Source organism: Musca vetustissima, unplaced genomic scaffold, assembly GCF_032173495.1.
Source record: "Musca vetustissima isolate MV318-11 ecotype Yass unplaced genomic scaffold, APGP_CSIRO_Mvet_v1 utg8386, whole genome shotgun sequence".
NCBI classification, from domain to species: Eukaryota; Metazoa; Arthropoda; class Insecta; order Diptera; family Muscidae; genus Musca; species Musca vetustissima.
Genome location: NW_026880080.1, coordinates 52,441 through 79,533, shown reverse-complemented (window position 1 = coordinate 79,533; position 27,093 = coordinate 52,441). Strand labels below are relative to the sequence as shown.

Genomic DNA, 27,093 nt, shown 5'->3' with positions numbered 1-27,093 from the left:
TCAACGTAGACGTTGATCTCTGTTCGTTCTGTTGTAACTGATATATTTTTTGATTAAATACATTCTGTACTACTCGAACAGTCGATTTGATATAATAAATAACAATATCAATTGATTTTTTTCTAATATACTGCAAAAATATTCCGGTCTTCTTCAGTAAAGGCTATTGAAATTGAATCGTTCCTTTAAGTTAATTCCCATTATTTGAGTTTTTATTTCAAATATTTATTTATTTTGAGAATTATTTATTGTTTTCTACTAATTCTAGCAATTTCTGGTGCATTCGGACCTTTATTTTCTATAATAAGGGTGATTATCTGAATGTAAGGTGTACTGTACAATTTTTTTGGCAATTTTGATCGATTTTACAGATTTTTTCAAAAATTTTTATCTGCAAATGATTTTATCGGAGCTTAGTTTACATAATTTAACTAAATTAAGTAGCTTTTCTAAAAATATTTTCAAAAAATGCAGTAAAGTAAACAATTCCACACAATGTTTTAATTATATGGCCACTTCAAAGTCGATGTATTTTCATAAAAACCGTTATTTATGGAAAAATTGCAAATAATTTTCTATTTTCATATTAAATCTCTTAAGTGCAGTATATCGAAGTGTTCTGAATTAAAAAATTTTCAAAAATACTTCAAACGAATTGAGGGCTGGTCAAAAAATGTTTACAACAGTAAATGTTTTAATTCTATGACCACCACTGTATATGCAAACGAATTGACAATTGAAACCCACTGGGTTAACAAAATCCGGTTAAATGTAAACGTACTATAATAAAAGGTTATGTGCTGAAAGTGAAAAAAGTTTTCTGACCCTTTTTGGAAATAAATCCCCATTTTATTTCTTTTTTCTCTGTGTACAAGGTTGTTCAACTTGTTGATTGATACCCCCCAAGCGGTATTGTTTTATAATAAAAATGCAATTATTATTTTTTGTGATAGCAGTGATAGCAGATTTACAAATGGAAAGTGCACAATAGTTTGCATCACACGTGTTTTTTTGTGAAGACAAAACTAATCTGCCGAGTTTGTTATCATCTGCACTGTCAATCAATCGCAGAACTGAGAAAAATATTTTTCCAATAATATTATTATTATTTATTTCGAAATAAACAAACAATTTTACAAAACTATTTATTGGCATCTTATCAATTGACTTGACGTATGCAATTTTTTTGTTATTTTTGTTATATAAATGCAGCGACCTTCTAATAATAAATTTATTATTACTATGTGAAAAACACTTTTATTATAATTATTATGTTGGGTTAGACCCCCTTTGCTATATATATAGAATATTATATGTAGACCGTGTCCTTAATCTTGATTAGCATTTGAAGGTAAATTAAAATATTTTTTTTATGTGGGTTCATGTGAATGTAGTTTTCATGGAGACAATTTCGAAGTTTAAAATAAAAGTGCAGTGTGAAATTTTGTAATAATAAAATAATACTGGTTTGCAGCATAGCTGATAAGTTATATTGTCGGGATGTTGGATTTTATATAGTTTGTATTAATCTTTGTTATTTGAATTTTGCCTTGTAAGGGCAGTGATCATTTGAATGAAACTTTTCCTAAAATGTTGCGTAAAAACATGTGTACACCATGGAAGCAATTGTAGGTGTGTGGATTAATTATCCATCGTTACAACAAAAATCTGCTTTGAAAAGGACTGTTTCTAGAATGAAGACAAATGCCGAACCTTGACAAATTTGAATTTAATTCGCATATGCAAGTTCGCATCAGGGCGACATAAATACAAGTTATCAGCATACGACCTTTGTAAAGCCACATAGCCCAATATGCCTGATGATCCGCTTAGGGATAAGTAAGTCAAAGTCGACTATCGATCTATGAGAATATCGTAAAGTCGACTTTTCAAGATCGACTTTCGATTTTCTTCATAAATACTTTATTTATTATCACAAAGCCCAAATTGCCCAAAAATTACACTTTTCCGAACTTGACTCTACCTTCCATTAATTCATATAAAAAATCAAATTTTTAATAATTTTTTGCATAAGTCAGTAAAAGTCGAAAATCGATTTTGAACAGTTTTGACAAAATCGAAAGTTCGAAAAGTCGACTTTTTAGTCAAATGATTAACAATGACCGAAAAGTCAATGAATCGAAAAGTCAAAAAACGACTTTTACGATCGACTACGTATCCTTAGATCCGCTTAACCAACGGCGAAACGCGTCGCATAATGATGTGTCCGTTCTTCTCCTGGCATTATTTTTCATTGCAAAAACTTAAAATTTGTTATTAATCTTAAACTTGGGAGGTATACATTTCAAAACAAACTTTTTGCTCTGTTGATAATTTTTACCCCTATACATATTCTGATATTTTTAATTTTTTTTTAATGAAATGAACTCAAATCAATACACATACTTAATTTATATTCAAAATTCTGAAATTTATTTCATACTCAAATTTCACACACCGTTAATTGCATTATAGTATGTTTACATTTAACCGGATTTCGTTAACGCAGTGTGTTTCAATTGTCAATTCCTTTGTATATATGTCAAATAAATCCTGATAAAGTAGGTTAACCCGGTAAAAAGTTCTAATGTATATGCCGTTTTAGATCTTTTCACCGGGTTAACCTACATGACAATTTGACAATTTAAACCCACTGGGTTAACGAAATCCGGTTTAATGTAAACGTATTTTAAATTCCTGTACCCAAATGTATACAGGAAAATTCGGAAACAATTTCGATTGATAAATGATCACTGCATATTCTGGAACATACTAAAAAATAATGTCAAAATACCCGATATCCATAATGTAAGTCATGTCATAATTATACAAGGTAGTCTCATGCAGTCATATGTTTCCATTTTTTTTTTCATAAATTTCTCTTTGACAGTATTTAGCTTTTAAAATTTAAATAAAAATATCTTCCTTCGAAATGTACGCAATTCTTGTGTCCAGTGGCAAAAAATTTTGAATAATTTATATTTATTAATATTTTTTACGTCCCCTGCCTATAAAACCTATAAATACAAAATTGCAACATTCTTAGTTAAATCTTGAGAACAATGTGGAGCTTTAGACAAAATTTTTTTTTTAATTTGTTGAAAATATGACGATCGGAATTTATTTTTAATTTTATTATAATTTGATAAATGAATTCCATATTAAGAAGGGTTGCCATTATCAATTTCTCAAATGAGACAACCTTGTATAGTTATGCCATGGGTGCCAGTGTTTTGTACACAGATCATTGTTATCGCTCTCAAGGTTTAATGAATCGAAATCACCTTTAAAATTCCTATTCCAAAAATATTTCTGGACCATCATAAAATAAAGGTGTAACATTCAAATCAAGGTCTATTGATTATCAAGGGAAAGATCAGCTGTATACATATCAGCTGCGTCTCAAGTTAGCTGTCAAAATCCATTATTGTGAATTGACTTCAACACATATGATGCAATAATAAGGCGATTGTGTCAAAACAAAAACATCAATTTTTTGTGGAATTTAAGTCCTATTAATAGGGTCAATTAAATAGAACAGCTGCTTCTAAAGTTTGCTGTCAAAATCCATTATTGTGAATAGACTTAAATTATGAAAACGTAAATAAAGTCAATTTTTTGACACTAGACTAGACAAATTGAGCTCGTGAGCGGAGCTGATATGGCTTCATACGAAACAACAATATTAACTTTTTACTCCTTCCTTATTTGGGAATTTCTTTGAGCTTATGATCTATTCCATCAACTTGGGCAAGCGTGGGTAGTGATCTTAAGCCTTCAGTGTTCGCTAAAGGAATCAGAGTGACTTTATTGAAATTTGGGTTTGCTTAAGTACTACATTTGAGAAGCGAGATTCTAATCTAGTATGAGTTGTGTAAACATGTAGTAATATCAGTGATGTCTGTTTTGGTACTATTTACAAAATATTTACATAGCTAAGCGTTAATTTCAAATGTTTAAACCACAGTTGCATTTTAATATGTAAAGCATAAATAAACGTGTTTACACTATAAAAATAAAATACATAAATGGAATTCAGATAAAAATAAATAAACTAATTCAAAATAGAGTTGATACGTTTCAAATTCACTTATTATTGTTCCTTTTCTCCAGAAATTTCCACCATGTCCTATAATTTCCATCCATTTCACTTGAAAATGCTGCAATATTCGAAGGGCTTTCTTAAACTCGCTGTCAATTGACTCTTCTGATATAGTTTCGAAAACAAAATGATTTCTTTTGTAATAATACCGGCTAAAATTGGATCTGCACGGAATCTACATTGCTTTCAATGCATGATAGTATTCATGCCTAAACATAACTTGAACATCCAATTGAAGCTGATATTCATATTTTAAACATTCAGCAAATTAAAATTGATTTACAAAAAAATTTTAGGGTATTGCTCAGTTCCAGAACCCGATATAAATCCTCTATCAATCGAAGTAGTTTTCGTTTCTTCCTTTATAAATTTTAAAAGGTAGCAAATTTTTCCTCCGATTTACGATATCTCTATAATGGATCGTAAGAACAACCATATATAATAACTGAAATTACGCCAACCCTGTTTTAAAATCCAAAATAGTATTTTCAGCACATCAAATGATCGCCAAGTATGTGTCAAATGTTCTTCATTCTCTATTCTATCTCTGTGTCCATCTGGCCTGCTTAATTTGTTCGCAGCAACTTATTGAAATATGTTGTTGAAATGTGCTGTGTATGTGCGCAAAATATTGGCAGCATGTTGTATATTCTATGAAGTATATGCCGCATGATATATTATTTGGGTCTTTTTTTATCTTTCGTTCATTTTAAGAAGAACAAAAAAAAAAAACAGAAATTCTTGAGTAATTTCAATTTATTTTTCATCGTTTAGTCGTCAGCAAAGATCACGCGATACACATAAACTGCGTATTCGCAATAAGAAACAATTATCTATGTATGTATATTTGTGTGACCACAGAGCGGATATCTTTTGAAGTAAATACATTATATAATAAATATATAAATATGTTTCCTCATAAAGAACCAGCAAACATTGCAAGAAGAGTACTATTGGGCAGATATTCAATTATAATAAGTCCTCTATGGATTCAATGTATGAACATTCTCAGTCACCAATATCTTTCTGGAGAAAATGATGATAAGAGGGTATCCTTTGCGAAACTAGTGGATACGATTTTGTATCACTCGAATATCGGAAAAGTCAACCGGTAGCGAGTTTAAGAATGCTACGGACCTGGGGTGAATGAGAGTATTCATGCATTGAAAGCAATGTAGATTCCGTTAGACCATGCAGATCCAATTTTAGCCAGAATTATTATATGGAAATCATTTTGTTTTCCAAACTAGTGAATAAGATTTTGGATCACCCAATTATCGGAAAAGTCAATCGACAGCGAGTTAAAAAAAAAAAAACCCTTTCGAATAGTACAGCATTTAAAAGTGACAGATGGTAATTTTATGTCATCGTAAGAATTTCTGGAGAAAATGAAAAATGATAAGAGAATTTTGTTTACGAAGCTAGTGGATAAGATTTTGGATCACCCAAATATCGGAAAATACAATCGGCAGCGAGGCTTAAGAAAGCCTTTCGCATTGTGCAGCATTTATAAGTGGCGGATGCAAATTATATGACATAATAGCAATTGCTTGAAAAAAAGGCACAATAATAGGATTTTCTTTGCGAAACTAGTGGATAAGATTTTGGATCACCCAAATATCGGATGCTAGCTTATAAAAACTTGAAGTAATAATGCATTGAAAGCAATGTAGATTCCCTTAGGCCGTGTAGATCCAATTTTAGCCAGAATTATTATAAGGAAATCCATTTTTTCGAAAATAGTGGATAAGATTTTGGATCACCCAATTATCGGAAGAGTCAATCGGCAGCGAGTTTATAAAAGCATTTCGAATAGTGCAGCATTTACAAGTGACGGACGCAAATTATATGACATCGTAGGAATTGCTGGAGAAAATGAACAATAATAAGAGGATTTTGCATTGCCAAACTAGTGGATAAGATTTTGGATCATCCGAATATCGAACAAGTCAATCGGAAACGAGTTTAAGAAAGCCATTGGCCTGGGTGAATGAGAGTATTCATGCATTGAAGGCAATGTCGATTCCACTAGACCATGTAGATCCAATTTTAGCCATAATTATATAGGAACTTTCAGGAACAGTTTTGGACTTTCAGGAACAGCAGTAGATTTATTAATCCGTTCTAGGAATATTCAAAGGGGGTAATGCAGGTATTTTTATGTTGATGTGATTCACTCTTAAAATTGCGTCTTTATTGTAAGCCTTCTGTGAACAGGAAGCTTAATCGATAACACAGTATCATTCGATAACAATTACAATTCGATACATTATTTGTCTGTTTCTGAACCTGCAAGAATGTAAAACTTTTTACTACAATTACAATTTTTCCTTTATGATATCGAGGAAAATAATAAAAATGTGTAGGTTCTTTCACCACCCAAAAGTGTTCCTCTACTTCTCAAAAAATCAGAATATTTCCATTACAACTTAATTGGAAGATATAGAAAAAATCTTTTGACATCGTCTGGTACTTTTCCCTCTTTAAATTAAAATGTTTTTCCATTTCTTATTTATTTATTTTTTTTTTGTAATTTCTTTTTACAATTAAATTTTGAGAGAGCAGCAACAGGAATTACTGGCGACTAAGTGACTAGCTGGCTGCCTCATTTTCGTCTTCATTTTTTTTTTTTTGTGAACCCCACCATTTACCCTCCCCATTCACCCTCACGCTTCAAGCACAAGCATTTGTTGTGTGTGTGTACTTCGTATGTCAGTCAAGCGCATTAAATGACGCGTCTTGACGTGTATTTTTGTTTTGTTCGGGGCTATGACGAAGTCGTCTCTTTAGTACTTGACGCATGCAATTTTCTGCTTGGTATTTTTGTTTCACGTTTAGTTGTCTTCGTCGTCTTCTTTACTTTCAGATTTTTATGTAATAAATTCGTTTACCTTTATTTTTTCCTATATATGTATGGCTATGTGGAAATTTAATAAAATAAATAAACAGAAATTTTATTTATTTTTTTGGGAATTATTAGGAAAGAAAGTAAAAGTGAAATTTTTGTGGTTAGCAGTTTTATTTGTATGAGGTTATTTTAAGTGAGATTATTTATACTCTTATATTGCAAAGTGGCCGAAGAATATCTCAGAAGAAAAGGAGCCTTTAGGAACTTCTACAATGGGAAATATTTCGATCTAGACCGATATATTTTTAGTGATAAATGTGGCCAATTTCTTGTGTATAAATATCGGAGTTTAAGGCGGCACTCACAACCTCCTCCAAAGAAGGAGGGCGGTCGAAATATGGGATTTTTTAAACGACCAGCAGTCTATAAGCCGATTGGATTCACATCCCAGCGGAGGAGAAACAAATATTCTTTTAAGATGTGTTAACCTTGTAGAAGATGTGTTAACCTTGTAGACGGCGTGCAATTCTAACGGTAAAGGTAAGAAGATTTAAGCCCTTGCTAAGGAAAAGCCAGAGTGAAATTATCATTTTATTAAAAAATGTTGCGCGCCAGAATGTTTTTATAGAAGAATTGTGTGAAAAATTGTCCGGTTAGAGGAGAACATCAGCCAGCTTCATTTAGAATTAACCACGGAACATGGTTATGGAAGAGATGGATGACGAATAGTAAGAGATAGAAGTAAAGATGAATAAAAATATAAAATTTTCACTTTTCAATAGCAATATGGAGGAGTAGAGTTCCTTCCACGACCTATTCAAGAATATGGCAGATTGAAAAGCTCAACTATCGAAGATGCAAAACTTTTATTATCTAAAAACTCTCGTGAGAGGAGAAGACTTTCGAAGAAGTTCAATGGAGGAATGGAGCTCCTTTCACGACCTATTCAAGATAATTATTTATGTACAAAAATGGCTCAACTATGGAAGTTGCAAAAGCCTTCCGACTTACGGACACAATTTGTATGCTAGTGTGGAAATGGCAGGAGAAAATTTACAATAATAAGAGGATTTTGTTTTGCAAAACTAGTGGATAAGATTTTGGGTCAAACGAATATCGAAAAAGTCAATCGGCAACGAGTTTAAGAATGTATTTCGGATAGTGCAACATATACAAGTGACGGATGCCAATTATATGACATCTTTGGAAAGTCAATCGGCAGCGATCCAATTTTAGCCAGAATTATTATAAGGAAACTACAAAAGGATGGGTTCATTTAAAATGTAGAAAGTTGATATTCTAGACTTTCAGGAACAGCAGCAGAAATCAGTTCGTCCATGAAGGACGGAGAACAAGCAATGCAATCATTGAACGAGATATATATATATATGGGTGAAGTCAGCCCAGTTTTATCTGAGATGTCTGAAAAACAGAAAAGAGAAGACAAATTTCTGAAAATCCTTTAATTATGGGAAAAGTCAACGGAATATCGGAAAAGTCAACCGGCAGTGAGTTAATGAAAGCTACTGGCCCGGGGTGAATGGGAGTATTAATCCGATTTTAGTCAGAATTATTATAAGGCAATAAATTTTTCTCGTAACTAGTGGATAAGATTTTGGATCACCCGAATATCGGTAGCGAGTTTAAAAATGCCGCACTTACAAGCGACGGAAGCAAATTATAGGACATCGTGGGAATTGGTGGAGTAAACGAACAATAATAATAGCATTTTTGTTTACGAAACTAGTGGATAAGATTTTCGATCAAACGAATATCGGGTGCGAGTTTATGAAAGCTACTGGCCAGCGTGAATGAGGGTATTCATGCATTGAAAGCAAATTACATTCCGTTAGACCGTGCAGATGCAATTTTAGCCAAAATTATTAAAAGGAAACAATTTTGTTTTTGAAAATAGTGTATACGATTTTGGATCACCCGTATATCGGAAAAGCCAATCGGCAGCGAGTTTAAAAAACCTTTCGAATATTGAAGTATTTACAAGTGACGGATGGATGAGAATTGCTGGAGAAATGGAACGCTAATAAGAGGATTTTCTTTACGAAGCTAGTGGAAAAGATTTTGGATCACCCGAATCGGCAGCGAGTTTAAGAAAGCTACTGGCCAGCGTAAATTAGTGTATGTAGTTCCAATTATAGCCAGAATTATTACATGGAAACAATTTTGCGAAACTTGTAGATACGATTTTGGATCACACGAATATCTTAATAGTCAATCGACAACAAGTTTAAGGGTGCTACTGGCCAGGGCGAATAAGAAAATTCATGTATTAAAAGCAATGTAGATTCGTTCAGACCGTGCAGATTCAATTTTAGTCAGAATTATTATAAGGAAATATGTGTTTTCAAAACTATTGGATAAGAATATTCTCAGTGAATGAGAATATTCATACACTGAAAGCAATATAGGTACCGCTAGGCTATACAAATCCAATTTTAGCCTGAATTATTATAAATCAACTATAGAATGATGGCCTCTTTCAAAAAGTCGCAGATTTTTTGGACTCTCAGAAAAAACGAAAGAAAAGAATTCCTTCTAGAAAAATTCAAGCAGCATGGGAGATCTGAAATGGCTGAGAAGAGGCAATTCAGGCTTTTTTTTCCAAATTTGTTGGTAATTACATTGTGGGTTGTAGAAAATATTCGTCTCAATCATCAAGAGAGAGAGAGAGAGAGATATATATATATATATAATTAAACGAAGTCATAAGAGTAGTCATGCATCTAAAGCAATGACCATGCAGATCCCATTTTAGTCAGAATTATTATAAAGAAACTAGACAAAAATGAGTTCATTCAAAAAAAAATCGAAGATTTTCTGGATCTTCAGGAACAGTTGCAGAAATTAATTCGTTCTAGGAATATTAAAGCTTTCAGCAGCAGATTAAATGAATAAGCGATCAATAAATTTCCGGAATCGAATTGAAGTTGAAATAAGAGAACTGCATTGAAGTTCTTGGGACAACATTTTCAGAGTTGACTGCGTAATCCACTACCTTTAAATGAAGAAGTCAACTTACCTCTACATGGTGATCATTTGCTGTAATGTCATTGAAGATCGACCCTGTGCATAAAACGAATTTTCAAAGAAATTTTGTAAGGTGACAATGTAAACACTATTTTAAAAATTTTAAATAAATTATAATTAACAACTAAAGTATACTTAATTGATCATTATAGTATGTCGAAATATATAACCTCTCCATCTCCCAACTAAAGGTTAATGTTAAGTACTTCTTAATCGCCGATGAAGGCGAAACTAAAAAAGCCTTACTTACAATTTCATTGCAACGCTCGGCTTGAGCCAAATCTAAAGAAGAAGAAAAATTACCACAACTTCCCTTCAAAACACTAAATACTAGGGAGTGGATTTCAATACCTTAAATGAATACCCAAATTAAAAAAAAAAAACAAAAGCAGAAAAATTAAAACTGACGACTTCATGGCTTCTGGGTCGTCATCGTCACACTTCGTGAAATTTTATCTCTTATTTTTTAGATGGCACATGCCAAACGAAGTTGCTGAAGAAAATTCAGCCAGAACGGAAGAAACTTTAACAAAAGAATGGGGCATGTATAGTGGTGAAAATGCACTGAGGTGAGTTTCCACTATGGAAGATTGGAAAATTAAAACCCCAGTGAAGAGAACTCTCATTTAGTGAGGCTTCAACGTTAGGTGTTTGGGTTTTCTTCTTGCCTCGTATAGCTCGTGCAACACTTTTAAAGTTAATAGTAGTTTTGAGTCAAATTTAACCATGCGGAACTTTGAAAATAACTTCGAGATGGAAGCGATCTCAACAAAAACTACCTTTGAGTTACATATGTGGAAGGTGTTTGGTGGGGGTGGAGAGTTAGGTGTTTGTTGCCTTTTTATTTTCTTGAGTAATAATTGTTAAAAATTTTACAAGACTCGTTACAGTCTTTACGCGGATATCATACGAGTCGGTTGCCTATAACGGATACTAACATTGCTGGATTAAAGAAAGGATTACTTCAAGGATTATAAGCATATATAAAGGATATACCTTTGGAATTTTTAAAGTGGAATTTAAATATTTTGATTTTATTTGAAATAACAATGAAGCGGATTTTTATGAATGAAAGTGAATGTGGTGCAAAATTTTGCAAAATTAATTAAGGCATAAAATTTATGCAATATTTATGAAATGGCCTATTAGTCCATATATAGAGTTTAACTTTTTTATTAGACCTGGGTGCATAAAAAAATGAAAGAGAAACATGCAATGCAAAAAAATTTCATGAAGTGTTGTAATAAAATGTGGTGCTATTTTACTTTTTAATAAAACTGAAGTAAAAAAATAATATAATAAAATAAATGAAGTGAAATGTGAATAAAAACATAAAAAATATTATTGAGAGTTTTAAATGCAAATTTTATAACAGTAAATCAATTTGCAATAAAAGTATTATAATTTTTTTTTTTCATAATAAACAATTATTAACAAAGGAAAGAAATTAATAATAAAATAGTGCACTGACAAAATAAAATGATAATAAAATACTGATAAATATAAAAACAAATACTTTTTCATAATATCCTATTATATAATCAAAAATTAAATAAATCATAAAAAAATATATAGACAAAAAATTATATATAAGCAAAATACCAAATAAATAACAAAAAAAATAAAATAATTCTCTAAAAATTTAGTGAAATTTTGAACTGAAATAAAAAGGATAATAAATACATAATAAAAAGTAAGTTCAAAACTTAACAGATTTTGATATTGATATATCCCAATAAAAAACCTAAAATCGAAATAATTGGAACTTCGAAGTCGGACGGGGCCGACCATACGATACCCTACACAACTACCACGGAACTCAAATTTTCTGCGGATGTTTATTCCGAGCCTGGGCAATATTTCGTGATATTGGCATCCTCTTGCCCGATTAGAGGTAAACAGTACCTCTTCCTCACACTGACATATTTTCCGAATATTACGAGTATTCAGTACAGCTATTGTCCAGATTCCCTTCACCGTGGGTTGTGTTGCGATGTTCGGCTCTCATTTGTGGTCTATATATCGACTCGAAAATAACACAAAAAATTAAGTTTTCGGTCCACCTCATTCCAAAATTATTATGTGATCATCACCGAAAATTATAGGCGTTGTCCTTGACCATAACTGGAACCTTATGGAACATTTCAAAGCGATCAGCGCTATAGTTCCGCGCTCTAGAGTGATAATAGGTTACTAAATAATATACGGATACGGAGATACGTGTAAATATTAAGGTGTATCTCCCACATACAACAATATAATTGGTATTAATTTAAGGGGACCCCCCCCCCCCCCATTCTCGGAGTCAAAAAATTTGTTGATATAATTCGAATCTACACTAATTAAAGAATGTCCCTACAAAATTTCAAATGAAAATCTCACGAACCCTTGAAGATATAGCCGATTTATTGTGTCAGCATCAAGTGACGGCTGAAGGGCTTCTCAAACTTTAAACGCGTTTTTTCTCTAAACATTTTTTTGCGAATGGCGGGCACGATAACTCAAAAACTAATAACCCAATCGATTTCAAAATTTTACACGTTTCTCTGTGAGTGTATAGCTATCGTATGAACTAGGATAAAGCCAATCGGTGAAGATCTTCCTTATTTTTTGACTTGGGCTTTGGTAAAAAATCGGCGATTTTCCAAAAATATTTTTTCAAAGGTCCACAATTTTGTTAATTTTAGAGCGAAGTCAATAATCCTAGTTCATACGAGAGCCAGATATGTACTCTTTCTAACACCGTTGGAATTTTCGGATTCCGATGTTCCAGTGAGGAGTTATCATGCCCGCCATCGAAAATAAGGACTTTTCTTTAATTACAAAAAACAACAACAAAACAATAACAAATTTTTTTTGTAAATTATTTTTCTTCTATTTTAAATCTTCAATAATATATGTGTAAAGTTACAAACCTTAACAAGCATTGGTATTGATTTACCAGCCCATTGAAAATCTTGAAAAATTAAAATCGAGAATGGGTGGGGTTCCCTTAAAGGTCAACCACTCCTCTTGGATATAATATCAACTTCTCGAGTCTATGTCCTTCAGTGGTAAATATATACGCTATAGAATACAAATTTTGTCATTTTTCACACAAAAGTCAGGGTCCATTTGACCCGCTAAATATTGACCAATCTTTATCAAAACAGGCATGCTAATTCTTTGGTCCGATCCCCTTCTCCATGCAAAATTTCACGATGTTCATGTTTATACCCTTCACCACACTGTGGTACAGGGTATTATTATGTCATTGTGCATATGTTTCCTTTAGAGAATAAGCATAGAATCACATTAGCATTAGAACTGAACTGAAAATATTTTTATTTTATTTTAATTGTGATGAAATGAAGTGGTTATTTAATTGAGAGCAAATATAGCGCCCAACTGGTAGACAGCAGCCTTAAAACCTAATTCATAAAATTTTACCGATTCTTTACCCAATTTTTGCCGTTTTATTATTGAAGATGCCACTCGATTACGTTAAAGTTTAATTGAGAGCAAATTTGGCGCCCAACTAGTAGTTTGAGTAATAATAACGAGTTTTTGACTAGCGATTTTTTAATTCATAAGTCAACCTAACTATTTGAAAATCTGTTTATTTGAAGTTTCGAGAATCGACGCCCTCCCATTTCACGGCTTCCAAAAAATCAAATTTTTATTTTGCATTTCAACTGCAAAACTTTCCCACTGAGAATTTTGTGATGAAATGAAGTGATTACGTTAATATTTAATTGAGAGGAACTATGGCGCCCAAATGGTAGACAACTTTCTTAAAACCTAACTAATCATATTTTTTTACCGTTATCATTGACGTTGTCATGCAATTACGTTGATCTTCAATTGAGAGCAAATATGGCGCCCAACTAGCAGTTTAATATAATAAGGCAATTTTTTGACTAGCGATTTGTTACTTCACAATTTAACCTAAATATTAGACAATGTGTGTAGGTGATGGATGTTTAGAGAACCAAACCTCCACTACTCACACTTTCTCGGTTTAAATAAATCGCCCTTTTATTCAGCATTTCAATTGAAACACGAGTAATTTCTTTTGATTTAGTTATGACATAAATTGATTACGTTCAAATTTAATTGGAATCAAATTTGGCGCCCAACTGGTAGAAAACTTTCTTAAAATAAAATTCCCACATTTACGTTAATGTTCAATTGAGTGCATATATGGCGCCCAACTATCAGTTTAATATAAGAAAAATGCCAAGTTTATAACTAGAGAGCAAATATGGCGCCCAACTAGCAATTTAATATAAGTAATATGTCGTAGTTTTGTACTATTGATTTTTTAATTTTATAAGTGATGTTTAGATAGCCCAACCTCCACGACTTCCCCCTTTCTCGACATGCAAAAAAATCAAATTTTTATTTAGAATTTCAAAACGAAAACATTTTCGCCAAGAAATTTCTATATATTTTGCGATGAAATTTAATGATAACTTTAATATATAATTAAGAGCAAGTATGGCGCCCAACTGCTAGACAACTTTCTTAATCCTAAATAATTTTTAAAACAGTTCTTAATGAGAGCAGTGTAGCATTTATTCTGGTAACGAGGGAAATTAGGAAAGTCAAGAAATTCTTAATCGGATCCGCATGTACAGAAGCTGGACAAATCGGAATTTAAACGGGGCATATACATTAGAACTTTTTACTGTGTTAACCTATTTAATGGGGGTTTATTTGACATATATGGCTTATCAAAATCTAGTACAATGTAAACATACTATAACCTGGAATATTCTGTTTTTCTATTTCTCCTTCATCATTACTTGGTTAAACCAAATTTGTCTCCACTTGGAGAGCTCTTTACCAAGATAATAACGCAATTTTCCTAATAAAAAGAGCTCTTATACGCTTCATAAAATGACAATTCGTCGTTGTGGTTGTTTTTTTGTATTTAAAGCGCTTGGTTGACAAGCTTGTATTGGCTTCATTTTGATCACAGTTGTGTTTTCTTTTTATTTCGGCAAATTGGAGCAAGATAATCTTTGTTGTTGTATACGTTTACAATGCTAATTTGAAGTCATTTTGGGGGGTTTCCAAATGAAATTATAAAGAAAGTTGTGTGTGTGTGTGTGTTGGGCTTTGAAAATTCAAATTAAATTTAGATGGAAAGTGAAATTTATTAGAGGTTTTTTTTAATTTTTTCGGTGGCTTTTGAAGGTTAGGCCGCATTTACACCGACCATGTTTTATAAAAGAAATGCTGACTTAAACGACGATTTAAATTCTCGGAGGTTATTTTATTTAAAAAGTTTACAAAAATATATTTTATTTGAAAATTTTCCTGAATTCAAAAATATGTATGTGTACATAACCTCACATTATGTTAATGGGGGGTTAGACACATAAAAAGATTTTAGATAAGCTCCCTTAAATTGTTTATTATCAAATGTCAAATTATGTCAAAAGGAATTTCAGAGTTGTATTTGAGTTTTATGGCCGTTCTTACATATTTGTTTACATTTAACAAAGTCAACTTAGCAAACAACTGAAAAAAGAAGCATGCCTGGAATTCCTATATGTGTTTCCCCAATTAGAAACATTGTTTCAATTTTTTTTTCTCAAAAAAAAAATATATAATACTAATAATAATAAAATTACCCTTCAAATAGAAATTTAATATACAGTAGAGGAACTGCAGGAGGGGGAGCAACAACAGCAGCCAACGGACATATAAAACATCTAACATGACAATCATTTCAAGGTTCGTTTGATGCAATCGTGCGCTAAACAAAAATTTCAAAATCGTTATTTGACTTTATATTCGGCACAAAGAACGGAACTTGATCGTCGTCGTTGTCTTCGTCAGCGGCGAAGTCGTCGTCTTGGATGATGACGATGATGGCTGATAATTGTGGCGCGTAGTGGTAGGAGTTTGTAGATATAATGAAATAGCATTCAGAGGGTGTTGTTGTAACTGTGTGTGCCACACATGCGCATAACCGTTGTAAACACAAATTAAGATGGTTGAGGGGATGGGGAGGGAAACCCATACAAATAACATCATATTTATATGAAAACCAACCAGCAGCAAAAATTATCATCGATTGCAAAATTGTTTTAACAAAAAAAAAAAAAATGGCAAAAGCAAACTTGTTTAGGAAAATATAACAATTTAAGAAAAAAAACGCTTAGATGGAGGTTGGGCGCCACAGTGGTATCGAAGGGAGTTTTTTTTTTTTAATTTAATATTCAGGAACTATAAAATTTAGGGGAGACTTAAAAGGGAGAAACTTTAGGAAACTATAAGAAGTTATGAAATGCTTCGTTAAAGGTTGGGCGCCACTGTAGTATAAAATGGAGTTCTTTTTTTAATTTTATATTTAGGAAACTATAAAATTTAGGGAAGGCTTAAAAAATTAGACATTTTAGAAAAATTATAAGAATTTATGAAACGCTTACTTTGATGTTGGGCGCCATAGTGGTATCAAAAGGAGATTTGTTACATTTAATATTTAGGAAACTATAAATTTTTGGGAACACTTAAAAGTGAAACATTTATTAAGCTATAAGAATTTATGAAATGCCTAGTTTGAGGTTGGGCGCCACAGAGATATCAAAGGGAGATTTGTTACTTTAATGTCTAGCAAACTGTAAGATATTGGGAACGTTTAAAAAGGGTAGACACTTTAAGAAAATATAAGAATTTTGAGAAGAGATTTTTATCTTTAATATTTATGGAACCTTATAAAATTTAGGGAAGGCTTAAAAGGGAGACACTTTGGGAAACAATTAGAACTTTTTAAACTCTTAGTTTGATGTTGGGCGCCACAGTGGTATAAAAAAGGAGTCCTTTTTTATTTAATATTTAGGATACTATAAAATTTGGGCAAGGCTTAAAATATCTCCCTTATTTTAGGCGCCGCAGTGGTATCAAAGGGAGATTTTTTATCTTTAATATTTAGAGAACCTTATCAAATTTGGGAAACGTTTAAAAATTAGACTCTTTAGATAACTATAAGAATTTAAGCAGACGCTTAATTTTAGGTTGGGCGCCACAGTGGTATCAAAGGAAGCTTCTTTACATTTAATATTTATTAAACGATGAAATTTAGTAAACGCTTAAAAGGGACATACTTCAGGAAAATTAAAAAAAAAAAAAAATATATGAAAATGCCTAGTTTGTGGTTGGGCACCACAGTGATATCAAAGGAAAATATTTTACATTTAATATTTAGGGAACCTTATAAAATTTAGGTAAGGCTTAAAAGGGAGACACTTTAGACAACTATAAGAATTTAAGCAGACTCTTAGTTGGAGGTTGGGCGCCACAGTGGTCTCCCAAAAAATCTCGGCATTTTGGGGAGTTTGCTTGAAATTTGGTATTTTGGGTTGTCATTGGGTAGCTAATCATCCTGCCAAAAATTATCAATAATGGTTCACGTTTTAAGGTAGCTCTCATATAAGTGTACTTTCCGAATTTCGTTATTTTGGGGAGCTTGTGTTTATTTTTTAACCGAATTGGCTGTAATTTGGCATTTTGGGTTCTTATTGGGTAGCAAATCTTCCCACTAAAATGTATAAATATTAATACAATTTTTGGTATAGTCTTTGTTATAGTTCATATAACGGTACTTTCCGAATTTCGGTATTTTGGGGAACCTGGGCTTATTTTATAACCGAATTGGCTGTAATTTGATATTTTGATTTCTCATTGTTTAGTAAATCTTCCTGCAAAAAAAGTTATAAACATTGTTACACTTTTTAGGTTAGCATATAAGGGTACTTCCAAATTTCAGGACTTTCCGAAGTTTTATATATATATTTGAGCATGGGTTTATTTTTTAACCGAATTGGCTGTAATTTGGTATTTTGGGCTCTCATTTGGTAGCAAATCTTCCTGCCAAAAATGACTAACATTGGTCTATTTTTTAGGGTAGCTCCCATATGAGGGTACCTATCTAACATCGGTATTTTAGGGAGCTTGGGCTTATTTTATAACCGAACTGGTTGTAACTTGACATTTTGGGTTCTCATTGGGTAACAACTCGTCCCACGAAAAATTATAAATATTAGTCCCTTTTTGAGGGAAGCTCCCATATAAGGTTAACCTCCGAATTTTGATGTTTTAGGGACCTATGGTTTATTTTTTAACCTGACTTGGCTGTAATTTGGTATTTTGGGTTTGCATTGGGTAGCAACTCCTTGCACGAAAATATATATAGATGTTAGTCACTTTTTTAGGGAAGCCCCCATATAAGGGCTACTTCCGAATTTCGATATTTTTGGCAACTTGGGTTTATAGATAAAATATATATATCCTAGATAAAATATATATCCTAGATAATAGTTGGTATATTCCCGCATTTTAAAATAATGTTCAAACTTTTAAATATTAAAGACTTTTGCAGGATCGTGAACAGACCATAAATGAGTTTACTCCATCAATTTCAGCTAATTTTTTATGATAGCGTGCCACATTTTTAATACCTTCATATGCAGCACCACATATGTATTTATTGTCTCGTCTAAGTCCAGCTTTAGTTGGCACAGCATCTTTTCAGTTATAGTGGAATATCGACTTGGCTTTTAGTTTAAATGATAACGGCCTAAAATTTACCGTTTCGTCACAATTGGCAATTCTTTTGACAGACACAGTTTTAGTTGGCTCAGAATTTCTTCAGTTATAGTGTAATTTCGCCCTGGATGTTACTTGAAATAATAACGGCCTACAATTTACCGTTTCATGACAATTGGCAATTCTTTTGACACAGTGTTATTAGTTGGTATTGCATTTCCCCAGTTATAGTGTAATATCGCCTTGGCTTCTTGTTTAAATAATAACGGCCAATAAATTACTGTTTCATCACAATAGGCAATTATTTCTTCATTTATAATGTAATATGGCCCTGAATGTTAGTTGAAATAATAACGGCCTGCAAATTACCGTTTTATTAGAAGAGGTAATTCGTTTGGCAGACACTGAAGATTGTGATTAAATATTTCAAAGGATGACACGCCATGTTGAATACATATGGGTCCATAATTTAATATAGAAGATATAGGGTTGTGTTAGAAGAAATACCTTTAAATATTATTTCTAAATCTCGTAAACAAAACAACTGGAAAATCTTTTCGCACTTATAAAGGTACCATCGAAGAAATTAATAGCAGATTTTTGTAGATTTCGGAATAGACCAATAGAAGATATATAGGTCTTATGTGTCCTAAAGAGGATCTCAGTCCAAAAAAAAACTCTACTTAGTGTTAAAAAATAGATCTTCCCCTTCAACCTAACCTAACCACAGTCAATCCTCAAAAATAACATATGTTCAAAACAAACCCATGTTTCTTTGTTTTGCTGCTGCTGAAGTGTAAACAAGTGTTGTAATGTGGCGGCATATACCGAGCTTGTCTAAAAAAAAGTGAGCTATGCCAAAAACAAACGAAACAAATTGCAGGCATCATTACCACCAACAACAACTACCACAGCAGTGGTAGTAGTATGTGGGCCACAAGATTTCATCATTACATTTTCCATTTTTCAACAACATGAACGGCCATTATTTTTTTGGAAAAAACCAACAACAATAAAGGCTTCCTTGGCACACAACAAAGCCAAGCTAAGCTTCAACGTGTGTGTTACAACATCATCTTTGGCGTCAACATCCACAACAAATTTATGAAGCATTCCAAGAGCAATGCAATGATTTGTTGTGATGATGAGGTGGCGTGGCTGGCATGGCTTGGCTGTTCAATGACATGGTTTTTCCGTTTCCAATGAAAATTCAAAATTTATTTTTTTTATAATTTTTTCTAATTTAATAATTTTTCGATTTTGTTTTTCTTTTCAGCTATTTTTTGGAAAATGTTCCCGAATTCCTTGGACTCCCCGTGTATAAAACAAAATGTCCATTTAAATTTCTAATTCACCGCCCGCCGATTTGCCGAAATTTGCTTACCATGAAGAAAAGGCTCTGCAAGCTGCATCGGACAAATGGTCCATGGCCGGAATGGTATCAGTGTTTGTTGTTATATTGTTGGCTGTTGTGTTATTTCATCATAAGCGTCAGGGCCGAAGGTTGCCCGCCATCTGAAGCAATTCTGCCATGTCGCTGTTCGCTGAGGGGCAAAGAAATACAAATATGGTAAGTTGAAAAAAAAAACAAAATGGAGGAAAATAATAAAGAAGACATAACATTAAAAAGGGCATTGGGGCAGGATGGGACGAAATTTTTATATCCTCCAACATGAGGTGGATATTTAAAGTACCTAAAATCGATCGGGATTTTTCATATGGGACTCCTATGCAACGGTAAATTGCTCTAAAAATCTAATAATGCTGTAAAAGAGATAATTCGGGTAAAAATCGTGCCCAAAATACCGAATAAGGGGGGTATCGTTATAAGGGAGCTATCGAATAAAGGATACCAATATTGATAATTTTTAGTAGGGGGATTTGATACTCAATGCGAATCAGAAATATAAAATTACAGCCAACTCGTTTCAAAAATGTGTCCAAAATCCCCGAAATACCGAATTTTTGGGGGTGCCGTTATATGGGGGCTACCCTAAAAAGTAAGACAATGTTTATAATTTTTCGTAGGAAGATTTGTCACCCAATGAGAACCCAAAATGTGAAATTGCAGCTAATTTGGTTGTAAAATGTGCTCAAGCTCCCTAAAATACCGAAATTCGGAAGCTATCTTTATATGGGAGCTACCCCAAAACGTGAACCAATTTTTTATGATTTTTTGCAGGGATATTTACTACCCAATGAGAACCCAAATTACAGCAAATTTGGTTGTAAAATGTGCTCAAGCTCCCCAAAATACCGAAATTCGGAAGATACCTTTATATGGGGGCTACCCTGAAAAGTGAACCAAAATTAATAATTTTTAGTAGTGGGTAGTAACAATGAGAACCCAAAATATTAAATTACAGAAAATCGGTTAAAAAACTTTCACAAAAAATCGAAAAGCAGGGATGCCGTTTTATGGGGCTACACCGGAACTTAGCCCAATATTGTCAATTTTTAGTAGGAAAATTTTCTACCCAATGGCAACCTAAAATACCAAATTACAGCCAATTCGGCTAGAAAACAAGCCCAAGCTCCCTGAAATATCAATTTTGTAGGGGAACCATTACATGGGAGCTACCCTAAAAAGTGGACCAATTTTGATCAATTTTAGTAGGGAGATTTACTACCCAATGAGAACCCAAAATACCAACTTACAGCCAATTCGGTATAGAAATACGCTGAATCTCCCTAAAATATCGAATATTGAGGGGTACCATTATATGGGAGCTACCCTAAATAGGTTACCAATTTTGATAATTTTTAGTTGGGAGATCTACTACACCATGAGAAACCAAAATGCCAAATTACAGTCAATTTGGTTGGAAAACAAACCCAAGCTCCCCAAAATATTGATTTTGGAGGGGTGTGATTGTATGGGAACTATCCAAAAAAGTTAATCAATATTAATCATTTTTGGTAGGAAAATTTGCTACCCCAGGAGAACCCAGAATGCAAAATTGCATTTAATTTGGTTTAAAAATGCGCCAATTCTCCCCAAAATATCGATTATTAAGGGGTGCCATTATATGGTAGGTACCCTAAATAGGTGACCAATTTTGATAATTTTTGGTAGGGAGATTTACTACCCTATGAGAACCCAAAATGCCAAATTACAACCAATTCGGTTGTAAAACAAGCCCAAGCTCCCCAAAATATCGAAAAATACGGGTACAGATCTATAGAGGCTACCCTAAAAATTGAATAAAATTAAAAATTTTTGTTTTCGCTTTTATTTCATATTTCTTTTCTCATTCTTTCCCTCCCTACTTCCAGGTGCTCTCACAGCAATTTACCGCAAATAATGGATGGCCTGAAGGCGGTGGAGCGCAACATCAAAGGTTCCATTGATGAATTGGTGCTGGAGAATAACCAACTACCCGCCTTGCCCGGTCGCTTCTTTGGTACCCTGCAAATTGTACGCCTTATGCTACGCTACAATGGCATCGAAAGGGTCTCCAACGGCTGGCTAAATGAATTGGAAAATAGCCTGGTCGAAATTTACATAGTCGAGCCGCAACTGCGAAGTATACCTGTCGAAAGCCTTAATGGCATGATAAATATGGTAGCGATTACCATACAAAGTGATGAATTGAAACATTTGCCAGATTTTTCGGGATTACTTAGCCTAACATATTTGAGTGTGCAGAGTCGATCGCTAAGCGAATTGCAACCTTTGTGGTTCAGGCATTTGCCGAAGTTGCAGAATATCCATATTACAGGGGGAGAGAACTTGAATCGTTTGGAAGCGGGGTTGTTTGATGGTTTGATATCGCTGAAAAATGTGGACCTAAGTCGTAATGGTATTAATTGGATACATTTGAGAGCCTTCGCACGATTGCCGAATTTGACAAGTCTGAAATTGTCCTATAATCAAATCAGCGATGTGGGTATGATTGGAAGGATTGTTAAGGATTTGGAGAATTTAAAGAAGTTGCGGTTGGATCATAATATCATTGGAATTATAGAGGATGGATCCTTTGTGGATCTGCCACATTTGACGGAGTTACATTTGAATGATAATCGGATAACGCAAATTGAATATGGAGCCTTCTTGAGGACACCGATGTTGAAAACGATTTATTTGCATAATAATCACATTAAGTGCATACATCCTGAGTCATTTATGCAGGCCTCCGGATCGGGAGTGGAAACGATGTATATTTATAATAATGAAATTGATGATACGGGGGAGTTGAGATCGCTGCTGGAGGCCCTGCCTGCCCTGAAGTTTTTGGATATAAGCAATAATTTTTTGAGGGATATCCATTATGGAGCATTGAGGGGTCATGGCACCCTGGAACAGTTGCATATTAATAATAATCTGCTGAGAACAATTGAAAGGGAGGCCTTGATGGCCATGCCAGCCTTGAGGGAGCTGCGTTTGAGAAACAACAGCCTGAGTCATGATCTACCTATGCCTTTTTGGAATTTACCCGGCTTGAAGGGCCTCGATTTGTCGTTGAATAATTTCAGGATTGTGGATTCATACCTCTTGGCCGGTTTGCCATCCCTGCGACGTTTGGATCTAAGTGAAAACGGGCTGATGAAAATGGATCCCAGCACCTTTGTTCATAACTCGATGTTGGAGACTTTGAATATTTCCATAAATGATTTGAAAATTCTGCACCCGGCTACCTTTCGAAATTTGGATAGGCTTTTCGAGGTCGACGCAAGTTATAATCAGCTGAATGAAATGATACCAGGGCTACCGAAAATTGTGGAACGCATTTCGGTTAGGGGTAACATGATCGGCAGCCTACCAGCCTCGGTTGTGAAAAGTTTGAATTTACCGAATTTGAGAATGCTGGACTTGAGCATGAATCGTTTGGAACATTTGCCGAAATATGCCTTCCAGGGGCTGCCACAATTAAGGGTTCTAAGTTTGGCCTATAATCGTCTGCGTTCCCTAGATGACACCGTGTTCATAGGATCCTATCGCCTGGAATTGTTACACCTGCAGGAGAACCAACTAATGCAGCTGGATGAACGTTGTCTCCTCCCCCTGGCGGAATTAAGAAATCTCAATCTGCAGGCCAATAAATTATCATCGATTACCGATAATCTCTTTTCGAATAATTCCAAATTGGAACAATTGGATTTGTCAAGGAATACCATACGCAGCATAGCTCCGGCTGCCTTTGAGGCCCAAAAATCTTTGGAATATCTCGATTTATCCTCCAATGCCTTGAGCGATATGTCCATTAGCTTGGCGAATTTGATAAGTCTCAAGGATATCGATTTAAGTTATAATCAAATTACCCACATCAATTCGGAGGTAATTGCCTCTTGGCGCCAGGTTGTGGAGATACGCCTCTCAAACAACCTCATTACCGAACTAAAACGGGGTAGTTTTCGTAACCTCCTTAAGCTACAATATCTCGATCTATCCAGCAATGAAATAAATCATGTGGAACAGGGAGCCCTTAAGAATCTTCCGGAGTTACAGGAATTTGTATTGGCTGATAATAAATTGTCGGAATTAAAGGATCATGCCTTTGAGGATTTGCCGAATCTGCTGGCCTCCCACTTTCAATATAACAATTTGAGATTTATTTCATCGGAAAGCTTTTTCAATTCCCCATCGATGGTATTTTTGAATTTATCGAATAATCATTTTCGCAGCATGGAAAGTATTGGCCTAAGATCGATGCGGAATCTTGAGGTATTGGATTTATCCACCAATGCTGTGAGGACAGTGCCCACAATGCCACTGAAAATGCTGAATTGGTTGGTCGAACTGAAAATGGATAATAATGAAATATGTCGGATACAGGTAAGGTTCGGAAAATTTGGAAATGTTTCGAATTTTAATAAATATCCTATTTCAGGGTGCCCCATTTGAACAAATGCCTAGGTTGAGGGTATTATCAATGCGCAATAATAGATTGCGTTCGATTAAGGAGAGGACCTTTAGGAATTTAAGGGGAAATATTGCCATAATCGATATGGATGGTAAGGATCAATAAATAACTTTTAAGAAAATTGGACCACACCTTTGGCCTCTATACCGCCCAATTGGTCTGTATAAAGACCGATGTGGTCTCTATACAGCCCAATTGGTCTGTATAAAGACCGATGTGGTCTCTATACAGCCCAATTGGTCTGTATAAAGACCGATGTGGTCTCTATACAACCCAATTGATCTGTATTAAGACCTACGTACCTTGTGTCTTATTCTAACCTCATAATCTAATTTTCTAACCCCATTTCCCTGTCTCCCCTCAAGGCAGCCCAAATGGTCTGTATAAAGACCTCGGGTCTCTATACAGCCCAAATGGTCTGTATAAAGACCTCGGGTCTCTATACAGCCCAATTGGTCTGTAATCCCATTGAATGCACCTGTGAAATGCAATGGCTGTCGGTGTGGTTGCAGGAAACCAATTTCCCATATCCCGGACCGAAATGCCAAGATGGTCGTCTACTGCGAGCCTCACGAATCGATAAGAATCTCTGTAACAACTTGGCGGATAATCAACAACGTAATGGTGGTGCGGGACCCTTTAGTGATGCCTCTGGAGGTGGGGGGGTGCTAAATCATTTACCCCTGCTCAATGAACATGGAGATATTTTCCAAAGGGAGCTACAGGAATACAATGATGAGTGTGAGGCCTATGAATTGCCACCGGCTGAAAGGCCTTTGGCGGGTGAGAGTGAATATTTCTATGATCAATATGTGGATTATCCACCGGGGGCCAATGACAGTGTTTCGCAGAATCAACAAAATCAGAAACAGAAGCAGCATCATCTGGCAACTTCGGATAATCCGGCCTTGGGTTCCCATATTTCAAGCAGTAATACCCTACTGCATAGCCATCGGCCTAAACCTAACCACCCGGCCTCATCGGTCAGTCCGAATGTGGACTTGAATAATACCATATTGAATACGAACTATTTTAAAAAGAAACCCCTCTCCCCGCACTCCTCTTCACCCTTTACCTTCTTCGGTTATCCTATACCGAGCATAAGTTTGGGACGATTTTTCGGGGCCAATGAAAGAGGGCGGAAAGATCGTGGCGAAAAGGGTGGTGAATCGATATTTAATGGTCACAAATCTTTGGCGACCTCTACCAGTACGACCAGCACCGAAATGCCTGCCACTCATCGAATGTTTACCGGGTCCCATGGCAAAGTCCGAATGTATCAACCGAATAGTGCAGAATTTGAAAAATATCTGAAGAATAAAGATGACACCGAGGACAGTCCACAATATGTTGATGTAAATGGTCGGCGAAATGTGGCTGATACTTCGGGAGGATCATCAGATGAAACATCAAGTAGTTCGGAAAGTCCTTCCAGTGTTTTTAAGACGGGTTTTAGGGTGCCTTCCAGTGTGGAGAGGGGTGGTTTTAAACCTATTGTACCGGAACATAGTGTGGGTGGTTTTATGCCAGTACATGATCCATCGAAACGGAAGGGTACCATAGAAGTTGTGGCTCCCACATCGCTGAAGGTGGATAAAACGAAGCGTTTGAATAAATTGACCACGAATGCAGAGGTGAAGTATAAAAATCCTAATTCGGAAGAATTTTATGGAAGCACAACAATGAGCACGACAACCTCGACAACAACTTCCACAACCCCTAAACCTCCTGCTGCTGCTTCGCAAGAAGTAGAGTCTCACACCTATTATGTATCTGAGGAGTCAACGGAAGTGGAGACCACCACAACGTATCGACCCAGGACCACCTTGCAAAAATATCACACCACCCTGCAGGCCACCACAACACCTACAACCACAAGTAGCACCACCAAGCCGCCAGTTACCACCTCTACTACCACGACGACCACCACCACCACACCTCGTATACCCACCATGAGCAAAGACTCCTTTGAGGACACGGAATTCTATGATGATCTAGAGGCTCAATCGGTAACCATGATGAAGCCCCCACCATTCATACAAACCACCACATCGGAGACCATATTGCTAATACCACCCCCTGAGGAACTGGTGGAACAAATCAAAAGGCAATCATGGATGCATACCACGGAGAAAACAGTACACTCCGAAGAGGTCGAAGATTACTTAACCACCATAACCACAACAGCCAAGCCAACGAGTACTACACCCTCAGCTATCCCATCAAGTTCCACAACAGCCCCACCTCTACCCTATCTACCACGGCCAGGTGGGGCAGCCCGCTCCACAGTGACCAAGGTCTTTACACCACAAGCCGCTCTCAATCATCATCATCATCATGCCCATCTACCCACAGCCGAGGAATATCAACGAACCACCCCCACCTTAAATGGCCGGACCACTGAAGAACCCCAGCTAACCGCCAATGCCCAGAAGAGAGATGAACCCTCACCATCTAGCGGTGGTAGTAGCATCGATCGCATTGATCGTAAAGATGGCATGGATTGGTATTATGAAAGTTTCAAAAAGGCCAGAGCAATAGGGGGTGGAGGAGGAGGTGCTAAACCCAGTTTTACGGGTTCAAATTCTTATCGTAATGGTGGTAATGGTCTGATATTGGAATGGAATATTTTTGGTGTCTTTATTATGGTGGCAAATTTGTATATGATTTTCGCTGGAAATTATTTGTTATTTTAA

At 34.9% G+C, this 27,093-nt stretch overlaps 2 protein-coding genes across 2 annotated transcripts in view; one reads left to right on the top strand and one right to left on the bottom strand.

Moving 5' to 3' along the window:
- The window catches only part of LOC133325420 (ceramide glucosyltransferase), a 61,377-nt gene that overhangs the window by 21,077 nt on the left and 13,207 nt on the right, over positions 1-27,093 (bottom strand). The window lies entirely within an intron of this gene.
- On the top strand, positions 1,814-27,093 carry LOC133325417 (protein artichoke). Its single transcript, XM_061534185.1, has 7 exons — positions 1,814-1,839; positions 10,466-10,564; positions 19,810-20,103; positions 21,810-24,309; positions 24,365-24,488; positions 24,857-25,244; positions 25,329-27,093. The coding sequence occupies exons 1-7, from the start codon at positions 1,814-1,816 to the stop codon at positions 27,091-27,093; spliced, it is 5,196 nt and encodes a 1,731-aa protein (XP_061390169.1).